General features: G+C 40.0%; 1 protein-coding gene across 3 annotated transcripts in view; it reads right to left on the minus strand.

The window, feature by feature from the left end:
* The window catches only part of SMAD1 (SMAD family member 1), a 68603-nt gene that overhangs the window by 35551 nt on the left and 14432 nt on the right, over positions 1 to 18620 (minus strand). For all 3 annotated transcript variants that reach the window (XM_059697910.1, XM_059697913.1, XM_059697911.1), the window contains exon 2: positions 3508 to 4090. In XM_059697910.1, the coding sequence (XP_059553893.1) occupies positions 3508 to 3907 (400 nt within the window). In that variant the 5' untranslated portion in view covers positions 3908 to 4090. The remainder of the gene's footprint in view (positions 1 to 3507; positions 4091 to 18620) is intronic.

Here is an 18620-nt window from a genome sequence, read left to right on the forward strand (position 1 = left end):
GTAATGTTGCTACTGTTATGAATCGTAATGTAAATATCTGATACGCAGGATGGTCTTAGGCGACCCCCGTGAAAGGGTCGTTCGGCCGCCACAGGGGTGCGACCCACAGGTTGAGAACCGCTGGCTTACACAGCCCTAGATGGGACAGCCCACGGCACACCTAGGCTATGGGGTCCAGCCTATGGTCTATACGTCATGTTACTGTAAGAAATACTGTAGGCAACTGTAACACAGCGGTAAGTATGTCTGAATCCAAACATAGAAAAGGTACAGTAAAAACATACAGTGGGGCCTTGACTTACGAGTTTAATTCGTTCTGAGACCGAGCTCGTTAAGGAGCTCATTAAGGTGCTCGTTAACTCAAATTACTCTATCAACTCAATGCAAAAAATCAGCTGAGAGACAGCTGGTATCTCAAAAAACTTGTTAGTCGGGACACTCGTAAGTCAAGGCCCCACTGTAGTGGAAAAGATAAAGAATGGTACACCTGTATAGGGCATGTACCTTGAATGGAGCTTGCAGGACTCAGTGGGTGGTGAGTGAATGGGAAGGCCAGGGCATTGCTATCCCCTACTGAAGACTTTATAAATACTGTACACTAAGGCTACACTAAATTTATTTTTATAACTTTCCTTTTTTCAATAATAAAAACATAGCTTACTGTAACTTTTTTACTTTATAAACATTTTAATTTTTTTCTTTTCAACCCTTGAAACAACATTTAGCTTAAAACAGAACACATTATACAGCTGTACAAAAATATTTTCTTGATATGCCTTTATTCTATAAGCTTTATTTTTAGAATTAAAGAATTTTTTTTTTTTTTTACTTTCTAAACTTTGTAGTTAAAGACAAAAACACACACATTAGCCTCTGCCAACACAAGGTCAGGATCACCTACATCACCGTCTTCCACCTCCACACCTTGTCCCACTGGAACGGCTTTGGGGACAATAACACCCATAGAACTGTCTTCTCCTACGGTAACGGTGCCTTCTTCTGGAACACCTCCTGAAGGACCCGGCTGTCGCTCTTCTCATGGGGGTGTCGCTCTTTCCAGAAATATGTCCATGATGGTTTGGTTTGTTTCTTTTCTTCATCACAGATTTTCTTGTAACCAGATAATGCACCATCCAAACCTTCCGGTGTTCGAGTACAAATCTCTTAAGCCGCCTTCTAAGGCACCTGCTGAGGTCTGCAAAAGCATCTGCTAAACCCTTCACTGTGAATTTCCTTGGGGGTTCTTCTTTTTTCTTGCTTCTTCTTCAGCTATGCATTCCTATTCCACTTCCAACAACTCCTCATTAGCCATTCCTCCAGGAGCTCCTCAGTGTCACCCTCATCCACACCCACATTCAAGTTGTTTACCATCTCAGCCACAGCCTTGTTGATTTCTGCAACTACCTCATCCTGGGCAAATCCTTTGAAGTCATGAATGAACCTTCTGAGTGTCTTTCTTCCAGATGCCATTCATAGACTCCTAGGTGACATCACCCTACACCCAAGCAAGGTTCTTAAGCAAACCTTGAACATCATAGATGTAATCTTTCCAGAATTGCATCAGTGTCTTCCCAGTGTTCCCTTCAGTTTTAGCAACAGCCTGGACACAGGTCCTCCTCGGGTCGTAGGCCTTAAAAGCTTCTGTAACTCCTCGATACAATGGTTGGGTCAAAGAGTGATGTTTGGAGGGAAACACACCACTTTGATAGTGAAATGACAGTGGAGTTCTCACCAGGTGGCAGGAATTTTTTTGCTCCATTAAAATCTTATGAGACCAGTGTCATATTGGTGGTCTATTGTTGACCAAAACACTGTTATGCGGCACATGACTGTACTACTTATACACTATTTTTTACTCTCCAAAACTCTTTGCTCCATCTCAATTTCTAGCTAAAAGAAGACCATGTTTCTTTGAGTTGAGTTTTGTGTGTGTATATTGCTGGGTTTTTTTAATTAACATCACAGCAGGTATAACAAGCAGTAAGTAGTATGTTTATATTAGAATAAGGGGAATTCCAGTAAGGTTGTTAGTAAAAAGCAAGTGCAGTTCCAACAAGAGCAACTATAACAAAATATAACTTACAAAAGGGTACAATAGAACCCAAACAGTGATTAGAAATAAACCTAAGAAAAGATGTACAAGAACTTTATGGAGAAAAATTTTTAAAAAGACCTATATAACGTTAGAAAAGATTATGCACAAGGTGTGACTATGTCAGTCCCGCCCCAAATGAAATCAGTGAAATTCCAATAAAATCTCCAGGGGATTTTTCACAGAACTCAAAGAGTAATCTTACAGTGTATAAAATAGAAGTCATAAAAACATAATGGTGAATGAATATAATAAATTGTAGAAGGATCCTCCAATATCATTATATAACTAGAGGCCTTATGCATGAAATTTGTGCAAGAGTTGGCCTTTGCAGGCCCAGCTGCCTTGGCCCTCACAGCCCTGGCTTCATCCAGAAGGTCATTTGGCTGCCCAGTCTAATTAACATATTATGCTTTTATTATTATAGATAATCTTAAGTATACAAAATAGGTATCAAGATGAATTCATATGTACTAATACTGTTACTTATACTTAAAAAGCATGAACAGGAATCTATAATAATAAAAGTGTAATATGCTAATTAGATCAAATGGCTGAACAGTGGAACGACTGTCCAGACGACCTTCCGGGCAACCTTCTGGACGAAGCCAGGGCAGCTGATGTGGCTGTGAGGGCCGCACCCCTCGCAAGAATTTCGTGCATCAGGCCTCTAGTGCTAACCATAAAATTTTATCAAATTCAGAATAGTAGTTACTGAAGAGAATGGGATCAGAGAGGTATAAACTGTAATTTCAGTTTTATTTATAATCTCTTATTTCTTAAACTGGGTGATGGGTACAGAGATGTTTATTATATTGTTCCCCAGTCTTTAAACTCTGTTTGTATGTCTTAAATACTCCATAAAAAAAAAAAGAATGCCTTTTACTTGAGAACCATGTTATGACATGACCTAGCAAACACAATCTAATAAACTACATCAGCACCACCTTGTTAAAAACATGGATTACCAGGCTATACAAGAATCAGAATTTCTGGGAGGGGGGTCATGTGACTCTAAGGCACAGACTCATTTGGGAACTCTTGGTAACCATTCATCCATCAACAAAATCGGTTCCAATCTGACAATGAGATACTTAAGTGCTTACGATTACCTAATCACTTTCCAACTGAAGCAAATGTCCACAATGCGGACTCTAATTTGAGAGCAAAACCGTACAAATTTTAAAGTAGCGTATCTTTCACTATAGACCCCCCCCCCCTAAAAGGTAAGACATGTAAAAAATTAGAAATATCTTATAAAGTAATCGCATCAAATGATTCCACTGCAGAACATAATTCATACACATCCTCTACAGGGAACATGTCACAGCAAAATTCCACTTCAGAGGAATTACTTTGACGTTTTAAGCCACACGGATCTGCTACACGCATCAACACTGAAAAGACTCGCTTACCGGGGCTCTCCACTCTCTTATAGTGGTAGGGATTGATGCACACCTCCTTCTGCTTGGAGCCGAAAGGAAACTCGCAGCATTCCAGTGGTTTCAGTTCATGGTGGCTCTGCAGGTCGGGCCAGCGCCACACTCGGCAGTAAATGACGTGAGGCAGTCCCTTGCGGTGGGAAACCTGCAGCCTGCCGTCCAGGGAGCGGGGGATGGTGACGCAGTTGCTGGGCTGCCCCGGGCAGCTCAAGGCCTTTTCCAGTTCCTCCATGGCCCCCTTCTTTTTCTTCAGTTTTTTCACCAAAGCATCCACCGCTTTCTCTGCCCATTTCTCTTCTTCGTCGCCCTGCTTCCACCCGAGAAGTCTCTTCACGGCCGGACTTGTGAAGGAAAATAAACTTGTCACGTTCATGGTGATGGCACCGGTCAGACGCTCCTTGTTGATGGTAGGACACAGGAGCCTCCAAATGCAAAAGGACCCGAGGAGGGATTCCCCTTTATTTACATAGGACTCTCCTTAGCGTCTTCGTCTTGAGGTGCTGAAAAGTAGGAAGGACCATTCCTAGTGTTTCAAAAGGTAACCCAGAGTCAGTACCTGGAAAAGAGAAAAGAAAAAAAAAATGTTTAAAATCATCTCTACCACAAGCCACAAGTTATTAAAGAATTACTATGGGCCAGGTCTGATTTTAAGTGCTTTTATCTATTATAGTATGATATGAACTGACCTACGTCCCTCCTAAAACTCATGTTAAAACCCTAACCCCCAACATCACTATATTTGGAGAGGGAGCCGCTAAGGAAATAATGAAGGTTAAATGAGATGGTGAGGGTGGGGTAGTATCTGATAGGAATGGTGGCTTGACAAGAAGAAGGGAGGGTATTTCTTTCTCTCTCTCTCCCCCATGCACCGAGGGAAGGCCATGTAAGGACACAGAGAGAAGGCAGCCATCTGCCAGCCCAGAAGAGAAAACCAGAAACCAAACTGGCTGGGACCTTGATCTGGGACTTCCTAGCTTTCAGAACTGTGACAAATAAATGTCTGTTGTTTAAACCACACAATCTATAGTACAGTAAGGCCTCATGTAATGTTCTCGATACGTTCTGCGACTTTAAGCAAAACAATGTATAAGGAATCCGATTTTTACCATAGGCTAACTGGTACAAACAAGAGTTTGTATGGCATCTCATCAACGTTATAACAAAACGTTGAACAAAATGACGTCATTCAAGGACCTGCTGCACTTTGTTATGGCAACTCAAGCAGACCAACACACAGCATTTAATCCTTTAAATAATCCTTTCAGCTAGGTAATAAAAGCACTGTCATTTTACAGATGAATAAACTGAGACACAGTTTTAAAAGTAGTGTGTTACTGCCAGGCCGGTGTGGCTCAGTGGTTGAGCATCGACCTATGAACCAGGAGGTCACGGTTCGATTCCTGCACATGCCCGGGTTGTGGGCTCGATCTCCAGTAGGGGTCATGCAGGAGGCAGCCAATCAATGATTCTCTTTGATCGTTGATGTTTCTGTCTCTCTCTCCCTTTCCCTTACTCTCTGAAATTAATAAAAATATATTTCAAAATAAATAAATAAATACATAAAAAAAAGTAGTGTGTTACCGTTTACATGATTTCTGATACAGAAGCAATAGACACCTTAGTACAAAACAGTTCAAGTTCTCACCAGATATTATAATGTTTTATATTTAGATTCATTTATAGCACTAAAAGTGTATTTTAAGACACACCTGAATCAACAAAAACAAATGTTTTCATTTGTTCAAGTATTTTTAATGCTAAAAGGAGAGGTAGTTATATTTTTACCACATAAATGTAGCAACAATTTAGGGTACTTATTCAATGAACAAGCCTATGTCTATTGGCCACAGGTTATGTAAGGTAAGAAATTTATTTCACACTTTTTCAAATTTGCTTTCTATGGCCATGAACAGAATGATGCACATGAACACATACTTCACCAAATTCTTTAGTGAAGTTGTCTCATTTAAACCTTCTAGTTACCTTTAACCAGATGTAAGCACAAACGGTGAGAAAGATTAAAGAGGGTAACTTTACACAAACTCTGGCTAAGGTGCAGTAGCATGTATCAAACCAACCTCCTCCCAAAAATTACTATAAAAGCTGTATAAAATGCAAACAAACTAGGGTGGGGGAGCCTGGTTTTTAATGGCATGAAAAATCAACCACGGTGCCCAACCGGTATTGCCCAATGGTTAAGTGTTGACCTATGAACCAGGAGGTCATGGTTTGGTTTTGGTGGGGGCATATGGTGGGGTTTCCGGCTTGACCTCCAGTGGGGGGCGTGCAGGAGGCAGCCAATTCATGATTCTCACTCATCATTGATGTTACTCTCACCCTCTCCCTTCCTCTCTGAAACCAATAAAAATATGTATTTTTTAAAAAGCAACCAAGGTACTCAGGACCATAGTGGCCAAGATATTGGAGAAAAGGAGAAAGCAATGAAGTGAGCTGAGCATTCTTCATTGCTTTTCTTTTCAAGGCATTTGCAAAGCCTATGCTATGAATAGCAAGGGGCCTAGTAGCCATTTTGAAAGAGGCTAAAGACCCAAGCAGAGACTTCAGTAATCTTATGGTAGAGACAAAAAAAAAAAAAAAAATTGGAGTTGAGGGCCTGCTAAGAAGGCCTGGCGAGTACACTAGGCTTTTAGTTCAGACCCGTAAGGGCAAAAATGACATGGACCAGTTTTTATACTAAAACACAGCTTAGAATCATCTTAATACTAAAATGGATCAAGGTGATGAGAAAAGAGAAGAGTGACAGAGGCTATATTTGTAGATAATGGCCAAGGCTTTACCAAAACTGGCAATAGACATCTAGCCACAGATTCATGAAGCCCTCTAAATCCCCAAAAGGATAAGTACAATGAAATAACATCCTTAGCATGCCAAATGTAAACAAAGAGCTGATAACTCAGAATTCTATACCTAGTAGAAAAAATCATGCAAAGAGATGATTGTGAAATAAAGATGTTTTCCAACAAACAAAATCTGAGAAAACTGGCTTCCAGCAGGAATTCCTCAGGCAGAAGGAAAAAGTTCCTAGAAAGAAACAAGGAACTGCAGGAAAGAATGAAGAGTTCCAGAAGGGTAAGTAAGGGTAAGTCTAAATGAATACTGATGTCACAAAACAATAATAGGAATCGCTTTGGTGTTTAAAACATACAATTAAGATGCATAACCCAAAAAAAGCAGAAAGGGCTAAATGAAGTTGGTGTTCTAAGCTCCCTCTATTACCCAGGCTACAGTAAAGAATTAAATTATTATTGATATGTTTTAAAGTCATGTCATAATAAAGCAACCACTGAAGGAATAATTTAAAAACTATAAAAAGGTAATAGTTTTAAAATATGTAAATTATTTTTTAAAATATGACTAATACAAAGAATATAAGGGGGAAAAGAAGCAAATAGTGGATGGGACAAATAAACAGCAATACAATTTAGATCTAATCTCCAACGTATCAGCAATTACTTAAATATAAACAGATTAAATATGTAAGTAAAAGATGGGGGTGAGGATGGGGAGCTTCTCTTAACCACAGTGTACTTATGAGAGACACAGATTAAATATAAGGGTGAAGAAAGGTTGATAGGAAGGATGGTTATTCTTACCAAACTGCTGGCAAAGCTAGCCAATCAGACAAAATAGGCTTCAAAATAGAAGCATAATCAGAGATAAAAAGGGACATTTCATAATGTTAAAAGAGTTAATCTACCATGAATATATCACAATCCCGACACCATGAATATATCAAATTTTTATGCACATAGTAACAGTCTCAAAATACATAAAGCAGAATCTGACAGAATGAAGATAATAAAGAGAATCCACAAGCTAGTGGAAGATTAACACAGTAACTGATAACACAAGCAAACAAAAATCAATAGATACAGAAGATTAACAACGTGTTTAAAAACTTGATCCAATTCATATGCGTATATCATTGTATCCAAGAACTGTAGAGTGCAAAATACCTTCAAATACACATGGAATATTTAACCAAAATGACCATATAATGAGCCATAAAACAAATCTCCATACAGAGCAAAACCATACAGAATGTGTCCTTTGATCATAGCATAACTAAGAAATCAGTAACAAAATGTTGTTATCGGAAATAATTATGCTTTTAAATAATCCATGGGTCAAAAAGAAACCACAGTTCTAAATTAGAAACCCTTTTTAACTTAATGATTATGAAAATATGATAAATCAAAACCTGTAGGATATGGCTCAAACCATGCTTAAAGGGAAATGTATACTCTTAAATGCATATATTGGAAAAGAAAGATAAAGTTGAAAACCAATGTTCTATGTATCCACCACAAGAAAAAACATTAAATTAAATCCAAAGAAAGTAGAAGGAAATGACAGTAGTTATTAAAAAAAAAAAAAGAATAGAGAAAACCTATAAAATCAAAGTAGGTTCTTTGAAAAGACTAATAAAATTGAATAAACCTCTAGAAAAATTGGTTAATAAAAGAGAAGGCATTTATTATCAATAACAAATAAAAGGGGGAATCATTACTGATCCTCGAAATTAAAAAAGATAATGATTATGAACAGCTGCACAGCACACTGTGCATGTCCATAGCTACTCTGTGGTCATTTACACATCTTTCTCATTATAAAACAAGGAATTCAATCTTCTGCCTTCCTATCTTTGGAGTCCAGCACAGTGCCTGGCACACAGCAGATTCTCAACAAATGTTTAGCTCCCTGGGGAAATCAGAAGGCCAAGTGTGGGGCTTCAACTTTATTCAATATTTAATATGAATAAATATTACCTAATATGAATATTATTGAATAGGCTGTGGCAGTCAGTAGTTTCCTTTTTTAAAGTAAAGATTTTTACTCAAATTTACCAGTTCTTTTCATGCTGGTATTATTTCCATTTAACAGGAAACAGAATGATGCTATTATCAAAAGTCACACTTGGTCAGAGTGTACCTATTGACACGATCATTTACTAAAAGTTAGCTTTGCAAAAGAACAAGAAAGACAACTTCTGTCTAGTCCTCAAGTCACAATGTATGAAGGGAATATATTTCTTCTTGTTCTATATGTTATTTTCTTTTATTCCAAAAACTGCTTCTTTATAGTTTAGCCAATGATTTTTAAGTAGAGGGGATGAGTTATTGGAAAAATCACTCGAGGTTACTTGAAACTCTATCACTGATCGGTTTGTTACACTAATACATGTGTTCGGGGGTGGCAGGGGATTAAGAACCCCCATTTCAGACCCGTGTTTTAACTAATCAAATTGACATTCATCCAACATCGCTGTACTGAGCACGGTGCTTCTCCGAGGACAGAGGCACAGATGTCTACACACCGAGGGAGCTCACATTCTAATGCAAGAGCCAGTGCCTAACTATGATGCTATGCGGTGAAAAGCTCTAAAACAGGCACCAATAACACAGAAAAGCAGAAAAAAAAGAGAAAACAATTCCAGGATTTCAGGAAGTTCGTCAATGAGGAAGGATCAGACAGCCTTAAAGGATGGGTAGAATTCTGTGAAACAACAAAGCTAACATTTTGAGCAATCATTACCGGACAGAATGTGTTCCAAGCACTTCACATCTATTAACTAGTTTGGAGGGTTTGCGACAAACCCTCCAAAGTGACCACTAATTTTACAGCTAGGGAAAGGGGAATGTAGAAAGTTGGATGACTTGCCCGAGGTTGTTTATGTACACAGCCGTAAGGCAGAGGCAGAGTTTGGACCCATGCGTCTGGCTCGGCAGCCTCAATTTCTTTTAGTAACCACGCTTTTGTTGTTAATCCTCACCCGAGGATATTTTTCCATTAGTTTTTAGCGAGAGTGGAAGAGAGAGGGAAAGACAAAGAGAAACATCGATGTGATTGAAACACATCGATGGGTTGCCTCCTACATGAGCCCTGACCAGGACCCGGGCCGGGGAGGAGCCTGCAACCCAGGTATGTGCCCTTGACCGTGCCCTTGACCAAAATCGAATCCGGGACCCTTCGGTCCACAGGCTGACACTCTAACCACTGAGCCAAACCGGCTAGGGCTAACCACTTTTCTAAATTGCTGGTTTTAACAGACACACAATAGAAATGCTAGGGTTCAAGACGGTGGGAGATAATACAAGACTGATAAGAAGGGCAGGGTTAAGACTTGTGAAGGGCCTGTGATACATCTCATTCTGTAGACTAGTGGACGGTTTTAAATGAGAGCATCGACATGACTAGATCTATGCTTTAGAAAGACAGCTAAGGTGATATCCTCAATACAGGAAATCTTCTCCATACAGAGACAAGACAAAAACAGAAACAAAACATACTGCTTCAAAGTACTGCAGGGGCCAGTTAGGGGGTGAATGTCTTGATGTCACTCACAAAAATCAAAGGGCCAAGATCACACACACCCTTTGCATATAAATGCAGAGATGACCCAAAATGCAGGCTGATCACTAATTTGTGTGTTTCTGAGTTAAGCACTTTTCTAATATATACAAGTCAAACAGGTCATCTACCTCCCAGTAGGAATTCAAATAAGTCCATGATACTCTGTCCTTGGCAAGACAACTCATTTTTTTCTGCCCCTTTTTGTACTTCCTGCTTTAGTTTATGTCAAAAGTTAAGTGGCCTTATCAGTTTAAAGTGCAAAATAAAAACATGAGTCAGCAAACAGAGATTTCCTTCCCGCTTCTCCAAATACAAACATTTCACACTGACAAAAAAAAAAGAAAAAGAAAAAAAACCATTAATCTAGTAAAGAACCCCCCAGAAGCCTTAAAATATGGAGATCTTTGTTTCACTTTTAGAAACCTAGTCTGAAATATTCTGAACTAGAAAAGGTAAAAAGTTTTTGTACAAAGGTTTTCATCAGAGCATTATTTATTATGGGGGGAAAAGAAGTGTCTAATCATTGGAAAATAGTTATGTAAGCTATAGTACAATTCATTCAATAAACTGTTATATAACCCTTTAAAATTATGCTTATAAAAACTACATAATAACTGGGAAAAACCCTTAAGCAGAACACAGTGATATCGATAACATAAACAACTATGCAGATACACCAAAATATGAACAGTGGCTGGGTATGCAAGGTTAGTACTCTCTCTCTCTTACTTTTCTAAACTTTCCAAACACTCTTTAATGAAAAACTATAGCTTTAAAATAAATGTTTAAAGCTTCTATATTTAATTTGCTAATTACAAATCAACAAAACTCAATTTCAGGAGCTCAGGCCACACACAATCTCTACTTCCATGTCAGGCTGGACCTGTAGTGCGATCTGGTTTCAGAAGTAATGAAAATGGGAGTTGAAAACAGGGTTCTCAATTCAGAGCCCTGCCCTGTGGGTCCTACTCCTGAGAAGGGTTTCTCTGGGCCCTGCCAGAAGCCAAGTGAGAAAAATACGCCTTTTGACTTGGATTTTTAATTTTGCAACTTATGTGGTGTTCCTTAATGTTAAAAGGAAAAAAAGCAAAAAAATCTAACAAGCCTTTAACTGCCGTGCAACTCGCTTTATATATAAAGGAAACCTAAGTAGCCAACTGGACCACCATGGGCATTTCTTCATCTTCCCTCTTCCAGTGAAGACACCCGTAATTATCTGACTGTGTGACTATCAACAAAACACACCCTCTGCCACTTCTTATCGTTCGGATCCCAATTTCCACGGTAAGTTTTAAAAGGAAATTACTTTGATCTGTATCTGAAGATATATTTTTTAAGAAGGTGTGTGGGGGGGGTAGGGGGTAGGAGATTCGCCACCAAGTGTTACAAACCAAGTACCGTTAATAAAAGGATGAGAAGGGGAGGAGACAGATAATGACCCAATGTCCTCTGTAGCTTCAGACCAGTGCCACTTTACACATCTTGCACTGGCATGGGATTCAAGTGATCCCATTAAATATTGAAAGAATAATTAGATTATTCAATAAAAACTAACATAAAATATATGCTCCAAAAAGTGACTGGGGTGAAAAAAATCAGAATCCTTCTACCTTGAAAATAGAAGGTAAATGATCTATTTTCAATGACACAAGCAACTCACTTTTTAAAATTCATTTCTTGTTCTTTGGTTCATTATCTTAACTGTAAAGGTGAAACTTCAAAGCATAAAGATCAAAAGAACCAAGGAACTAAAATCACAAGGTATTGATTAACTTTACTTTGAAAATGGTTACAGTTGGGTGAGTCGTTTAAGAAAAAAAGACAATTTTATAAAATTATCTTTCTATAAAAATATTTGATCCTTTTTTGGGGGAAGCGAGTATTTTTCCAAGTAAGCAAATAAACTGGGTGCACACTTCCTGACTCATACCACTAGCTTTCTTCTTAAACAGATGACCTTGTTTCTTTCTTTTTTTTTTTTTTTAACCTCACCCAAAGATATTTTTCCATTGACTTTTAGAGAGAGGGAAAGACAGAGAGAAATATTGATGTGAGAGAGACACATTGATTGGTTGCCTCCTGCACTCGTCCCAACCAGGGCCCAGATGGGGGAGGAGCCTGCAACTAAGGTATGTGTCCTCGACTGGAATCAGAATCAGAATCGAACCCAGGACCCTTTGGTCCACAGGCCGATGCTCTATATCCACTGAGCCAAACCGGCTAGGGCTTAAACAGATAATCTTATGAATAAACAGAAAAAGTAAGATTTGAGTTTCCAAAGAAGAGCTACAGCAGGGCATCAGAGAAATCATAAGCAAACCATATGATTTTTGTAGTTTAGCATTTTTATATCTACAACACATCACTATAGGGAATGCTAAGGAGATGGAAAAGACGTGTTGCATAAAGTGATTGGTGGCAATATGAATTAGTATTATGAAAAGGTATGTGTAATCTATCCTAACATCCAAGTTTAGATAGGATTCAAGGCCTGATGAGCATGCATAGCTAAATTAAAACATCAACAAAGGGAGAAAAAGATGAACATGGGAGAAGATCTGTAATGTAATTTTTCATTATTCCAAAATGGACTATTAAGAGTACAACTAAAAATGGTACCAACACGAAACAGTTCCTAATAAAAGCATGAAAGGTTACTTATTTTACAGATCCTTAAGGAAAATGATACATATTGACACGTAAGGCAGACAGAAAAAAAAGTTAACTTTTGCTACACAGGATAATGCCATTACAATGAACATAAAAACAGAGATGGGTTTTCTCTATTTCAGTCTCAGAAAACACCCCAAAGTAACAATGCTCTCTGATTTGGTTTCAACAATATTCAAATGTTTCTTTTCCCCAGTTATCCCAACTCGTAACTAGCCTGCTTTTGAAATATTGGTATTGTAGGAGAAAACAGGTGAAGCGCCTCTGTTTCTTTTTCCTGTTTTAAAAGAGCAGTTAGCGCTTGACTTTCGACATTTCTCCATTTCAGACGGGTGAAAAGTAGTCCAAAATAACCAAAGGTAGCCCATCACCAACCAAAATAAGGGGTGGAGGACTTAGAACAAGAAAAAAAAGTGAGAATAGATAAAATCTCTCTCCATTTCTTTTACAGATTCCAAAGCACTTGTGAAACAACCTACTTCACTGCTTGGCAGTTGGACTAAAAGGAACTCTACTTCAACAGAGTCCTCAGAAAAAGAAAACGTACTTAAACAATTTTCCTACGTGAGAAAGCAATGTGAAGATCCTCTGGGGATCACAGAACTCCCCCGGGTTTCAAATCAAAGCATCAGCGAAGCCTGCTGTCAACAACACCTAGAGTCAAATTTCACCTCACGGAACCCCTTACTATCAAGCCTTGTTCTGGTTACTTCCAAACATTTCCCAACTTTTTAAACATGTGATTGCTGGCACAATAACTAGTTTGCCATTTTCTCATGAACATGTTTATTTTTTTCAGAGAGTAATTTCCCAAATCTGGAGAGATGGGGGGCTGAAGGTGGGAGGGAGGACAAGCCACTTGAAAGCCTTTTGAGTGATGCAATTAGGCAGGTACTGTTGCCTTTACACACAGCTCCCAGCCTCTCAGGTGTGACTGAGTGACATGATAGCAAGAGCTGCCATGTGGTGTCTCAACAGAGTGTTAAGTGAATGGGAATCTCGGGGATCGAAAAGAAAGGGAGTACCGCAGACCCTGAATGCTAGCTTACCTACGTATCCGTTCATCACCAGCTGTGACATTTCAGTCAAATGATTTCAAAAGTAGCGCCCCCTTAATGAAAACGCAGCAAGGGATGCCACGATTACAGGAGTCTGCAAGGTCAGACCTGTATGTGGCTTATAGTTTAGGGGTATAGTTGAGGAGTGCCAAGTATGCTACTCAGTATATCTTCATTGCGTTAGAAAATTCTTCAGGACAGGAATGCTTTCGTGTCCTGCTCTGCATACACAAGTCTGTCCGTCCATCCTGATAAAACTGGGCTGTGTGTAGGCCAACTGGCCAATTTCTTAGTCAGAGAGATTCCATATAGACCAGCAAGTGTCAGTTCTGTTATGTTTCATTGGCGAACTAGCTATTTACTTAAGGAGACTGAAGGCGCTTAAAAGTTTTCTTCCTGTCAACGTCAGCAAACAAACTTGGCTTCTTTCTCTATCTCCTTGCCACTTCTTCCAAAAGTTGTATGGCATTCCTTAGTCCCACTGAATCCCCTCTCTTAAATTCAGCCTTGTCACGGGAAACTGTCCTTTCGCACAGGGTGGCCTCCGAGAGAGCCAGCTCCCAAGTACCTCACCCTGACAAACTTCTCCTCTAGTCATCTCAAACACTGCTGAGTCACTGACCCGCAAGCGCTCACTCCTCAAGCATAGGACATGGAAGACCGGAGGCATTTCAGAATTTAATTGCATTGACTACAAGAGGGGAGACGTCTACAGTGGTTGTCTCTAAGAAAAAAGACTTCTCTTTGAGTCATTGTTATCATAGCACAGCAATTCTACAGATGACAAAGAATGCTAAATGTGGTAAATTTCCATTGAGTGGCCAGTTATGAATGGTTCATCATTAGCAAGCGAGTGAAATTAGTTTAATTGAGCTATTACTTACACAAGCATTATACTGATTGTTTTTACAAACATCTTACTGACTTCTTACAGGAGTTCTCTAAGGTATGTATCGTTATCTCGACTTTACTTAATAAACCTGAGTTCAGAGGTTAAGTAACTTTCTCGAGGCCATGTTCTAGCAAGTGGTTGATCTACATTTTAAACCAGAATAGATATTAATGCCTATTCATCAGGGTTTTTTTAAAAAAAAAATGCACATGCCAACTTCACAGGAAAAATGGAACAGGCGGAAAAAACTACCCGTTATTTAAAAAAAAAATTACTGTTTCATTTTTTGGAACATTTTTCTCTTGTTCCACTGAACTCACAGGTGCTGTTTATGACAACAAACTTGCACATCTGTAGGGGTGAGCGGACATTCACGAGGCAGGACAGCCTGAACCCTCTCCCTATATTTAGATCCTTCAGTGCAGAGCTAATTGAATAATTTAATCTGGACCCTTTAGAAGGGAAACACATCCATATTCATCACAGGCATCAAAGGAAACATCTTTACAAGTTATATCCTTTTACAAACCAACATATGGTCTCACACCATTCTCCCAATTGTTGAACTCCTCCTCTGGGAAGAGCATGGAATTTTATTTCTTTTTTATCACTTGAAAAAATCACTTCCCTCCTAATTCAGTAAAACTGGGTGGAGGCCACTTCCTCCACAGGTGAGAGAAATAAAACTTGTTGATCTGTCATTGTCAGGAATTTTAAAGTTAACCATTTATTTTACGTACTTTCAACATGGGAACAAAAGGCAGGCTAAATCCGGAATAAGAAATCAGAGCTCCTTTCTCCAGACTTTCAAAATAAAACCCCTGCCGTGTTTCTGTCGTTTTAAGATGTTCCTAAATGAGAAAACAAGAGTCCTTCCCTCGGAATCAGGGGCAGGTTGCAACGGCAGCTTTCCACTTAGCAGCTGTACTGTGAGCAAAAAGACTCTTCTCTGAGCCCCCATTTGCTTTTCCACAAAATGTTGACTCTACTACCTACCCCACTGGGGAGGTTAAATATAAATATGTGAAACTGATTTGAAAATTATAACAAGCTGAAAAAGGTGACATTTTATTGAGAGCAGTTTCACAAATAAGAAAGCTGATTTTAACATTTTGTATATACAAAAAAATACCCCACAAAAAAAAAAGTTTCTGTCTTTAGTTTTTATCTGTTCAGTGAAGTTCTAACTTTATTTTTTTAAAAACAATAAAAAGAAAAACGGATAAGCACTACAGTCATTCAATGCACTTGACAGACACCGATATTGCGCCCGACACTATGCAAAGCACTGGGACAGAGCACTGAACAAAAGAGACAAAAGCAGTCATTTTTAGGAAGTCCATGCCTTCAGGAGACCTACATTCCAAGGGTGATGGAAGGCCTCGCTGAGAAGGTGACATTCGAATGGAAGCCTGCGGGGGGAGGGAGGAGACACTCGGATCTCTGGGGAAGCACAGGGCAGGCAGGTGGACGTGGGGACGTGCGAGTGCAAAGGCCCGGAGGCAGCAATGTGGCGACCTGTTCCAACAGCAAGGAGCCCAATGGGACAGCAACACAGTGAGGAGAGAGACGTGGGAGGTGAGGTCGGAGAGGTGAGGGGAGCAGACATAGGAACCGCAGGGACTTGTTAGCTTTCCCTCTAAGTTGAGATGGAAGCCACTGGGAGATGTGAAGAGAGATGGAAGTCATGCCCTGACTGACAGTTTAACAGGACTGCAGGGCTTGCTGGGTTGGGAACAGGCGGAAAGGATGGAAGCAGGAAGCAGCAGGGAGACCAGTTCGGAAGCTGCAGCAATTGTTGCAGTTTGAGATGATCAGGGTTTGGACTGTGACGGCAGAAGGGGTCAGACGCTGGAGGTATTCTGAAGGCAGAGCCATGAACAAATACACTTTCCTGCTTACGTAAATCAACAAAAGAACCATAAACTTGGAGAAATCGGTTTAATTTTTAGAAGGACTGTGGGACTGAGTATCTGAGGTGGGATCAAAGGTCACGGAAGAAGTAGACCAAGAGTGATCAGAGGAACAGCATGAAGGGAGTAACAACTAGAAGCTAAAATCTAGTAGGAATGAGGGAGAAGGATGGGAGTGAGGCAGAACGTGGAGGGAAGGGAGTGGTATAAGCTGACAGATACTCCAAGCTGGGTGTTTTCACAAAGGCTGGCGGGAGGATGGTTTGGGGTGGCAATGAGGAGGATCCCCACACCTCCAAGCCCCACAGTATGAGGTGAGAAGAAAACAGGCAGGACCTACGAGAGCTACAAGGGAAGCGGCATCCTCAGATCAGCTTCATCTATGCTTAAGATTATGCACAGCCCAGATAACCCAGATGTCTAACAACACAGAATGGTACATCCAACCATGATGTAACTGTTAAAAAAAAAAAAAAAAAGGAAAAAAGAAGACAGACTTTCATGTCTAACATGGAAAGAAAACCATACCATAATTGTTCAATGTCTTTGTTTGTTTGTTTGTTTGTTTGTGGGGGTTTTTTAATTGATTTCAGAGAGAAAGGGGGGTGGGGGGGGAGAGAGAGAGAGAGAGAGAGAGAGAGAGAGAGAACCATCAATGATGAGAGAGAATCATTGATTGGCTGCCTCCTGCATGCTCCCCACTGGGGATTGAGCATGCAATGTAGGCATGTGCCCTTGACAGAATCAAACACAGGACCCTTCAGTCCACAGGCTGATGCTCTATCCACTGAGCCAAACCAGCCAGGGCTGTTCAGTGTTTTTTAATTGCAGAACAACATATATCATATGATCTCATTTTACAAATAGAAACAAAACCTGCACATGTACAATATATGTGCATCTTTAAAGGCCTGGAAGGAAATAAACAAAACTGAACACGCAGTTACCTTTAGGAGTGAGATAGGAGGGGAGTGTAAGAGAGCTGACTGTTTTTTTTAAATAATCAATTACCGTTTTCAATGTTAAAACCCCAATAATAAAAACTAAACATTGGTAAGAGATTTAGTCTACAGGGCTCCAAAAGACAATATTATGACCAAGAGGCAGAAAGACATCATGTTATAAAGAAAAAAATAACTGAAATTGTTTCTGTACAGAACGCCATAATTTATTTATGTACACAGGGTCTGAGTGAATATGATATGGCTGGGAATGTACTTTTTTATTAAGCAACTCAGGAACATGATAACAAAATTCAATTTTACAAAATGCCGTGACATGAACAGAAAGTAAATTTCCGTTAACAATTCAAACATCCTTCACATTTTTCAGTGCACGAATCTTACCCCCCAAAAATGTTCTGTGCTATTCAAATATCTCAAGAGCAGTTTGCTCCTGTCCCTTCCCCAGTACAGAAATCTGTTACTTAGAAAAAATAAAATAACGCCTGAAAATCAAAGTTTACATAATCACTGAAACAAACACTGAGATCAGCCAGGTTCCACTCTCCTCCACATGACAATCAATGGCATCCTGTTTTCAAGCTGCCGAACACTGGACTGGCCTTCCCCACGTCCAGTTGGCCACCTCAGCGCAGAAACTGAACAGAGAGGGGCAGCCTCCTCCAGAACTGTGAGAGCTCCTACAGCGAGAGCGGGAAGCGGCAAAGGCGACTTCTCTCACCGGGTTAGGAACATAATGCTGTGGACATAAGTGAGCGTCACCTACAGAATCCGGTGAGACCTGCACCGTCACTCCAGACCCTGGCTGCCTCAGATCACTTGCTCAGCCCCGTGATGGCACTCACCGCTCCACAGTGACTGACTTACCATCAGAATGGAGAACCCTAACAGAGTGGTCCTAGAAGACTCCAGAACCCCAGTCCTCTGTTACACGTTCAGCTACTAAGACAGCTTTCGTCTCCACTAATTCACTATGTGATTGAACAGTTCTTACTGTGCTTCCCACCAACAGAAAGGTGCAGTGGAAAGAAAATGAGAAGACTATATCTCCCACACCACCAAGGACACAGCTGTAAAGGGTGTGGGGGAGGGACGGGAGAACCATACTATACAGCTGACTGTGATAGGAGCCGCATGACCTGTTCAGGCTGTTTAAGGAAAGACATTCGTGCAGGGAGAGTGGCCAACAGCCTGTGCCATTTTCTTTGCCATAATG

Source organism: Myotis daubentonii, chromosome 5 (assembly GCF_963259705.1).
Source record: "Myotis daubentonii chromosome 5, mMyoDau2.1, whole genome shotgun sequence".
NCBI classification, from domain to species: domain Eukaryota; kingdom Metazoa; phylum Chordata; class Mammalia; order Chiroptera; family Vespertilionidae; genus Myotis; species Myotis daubentonii.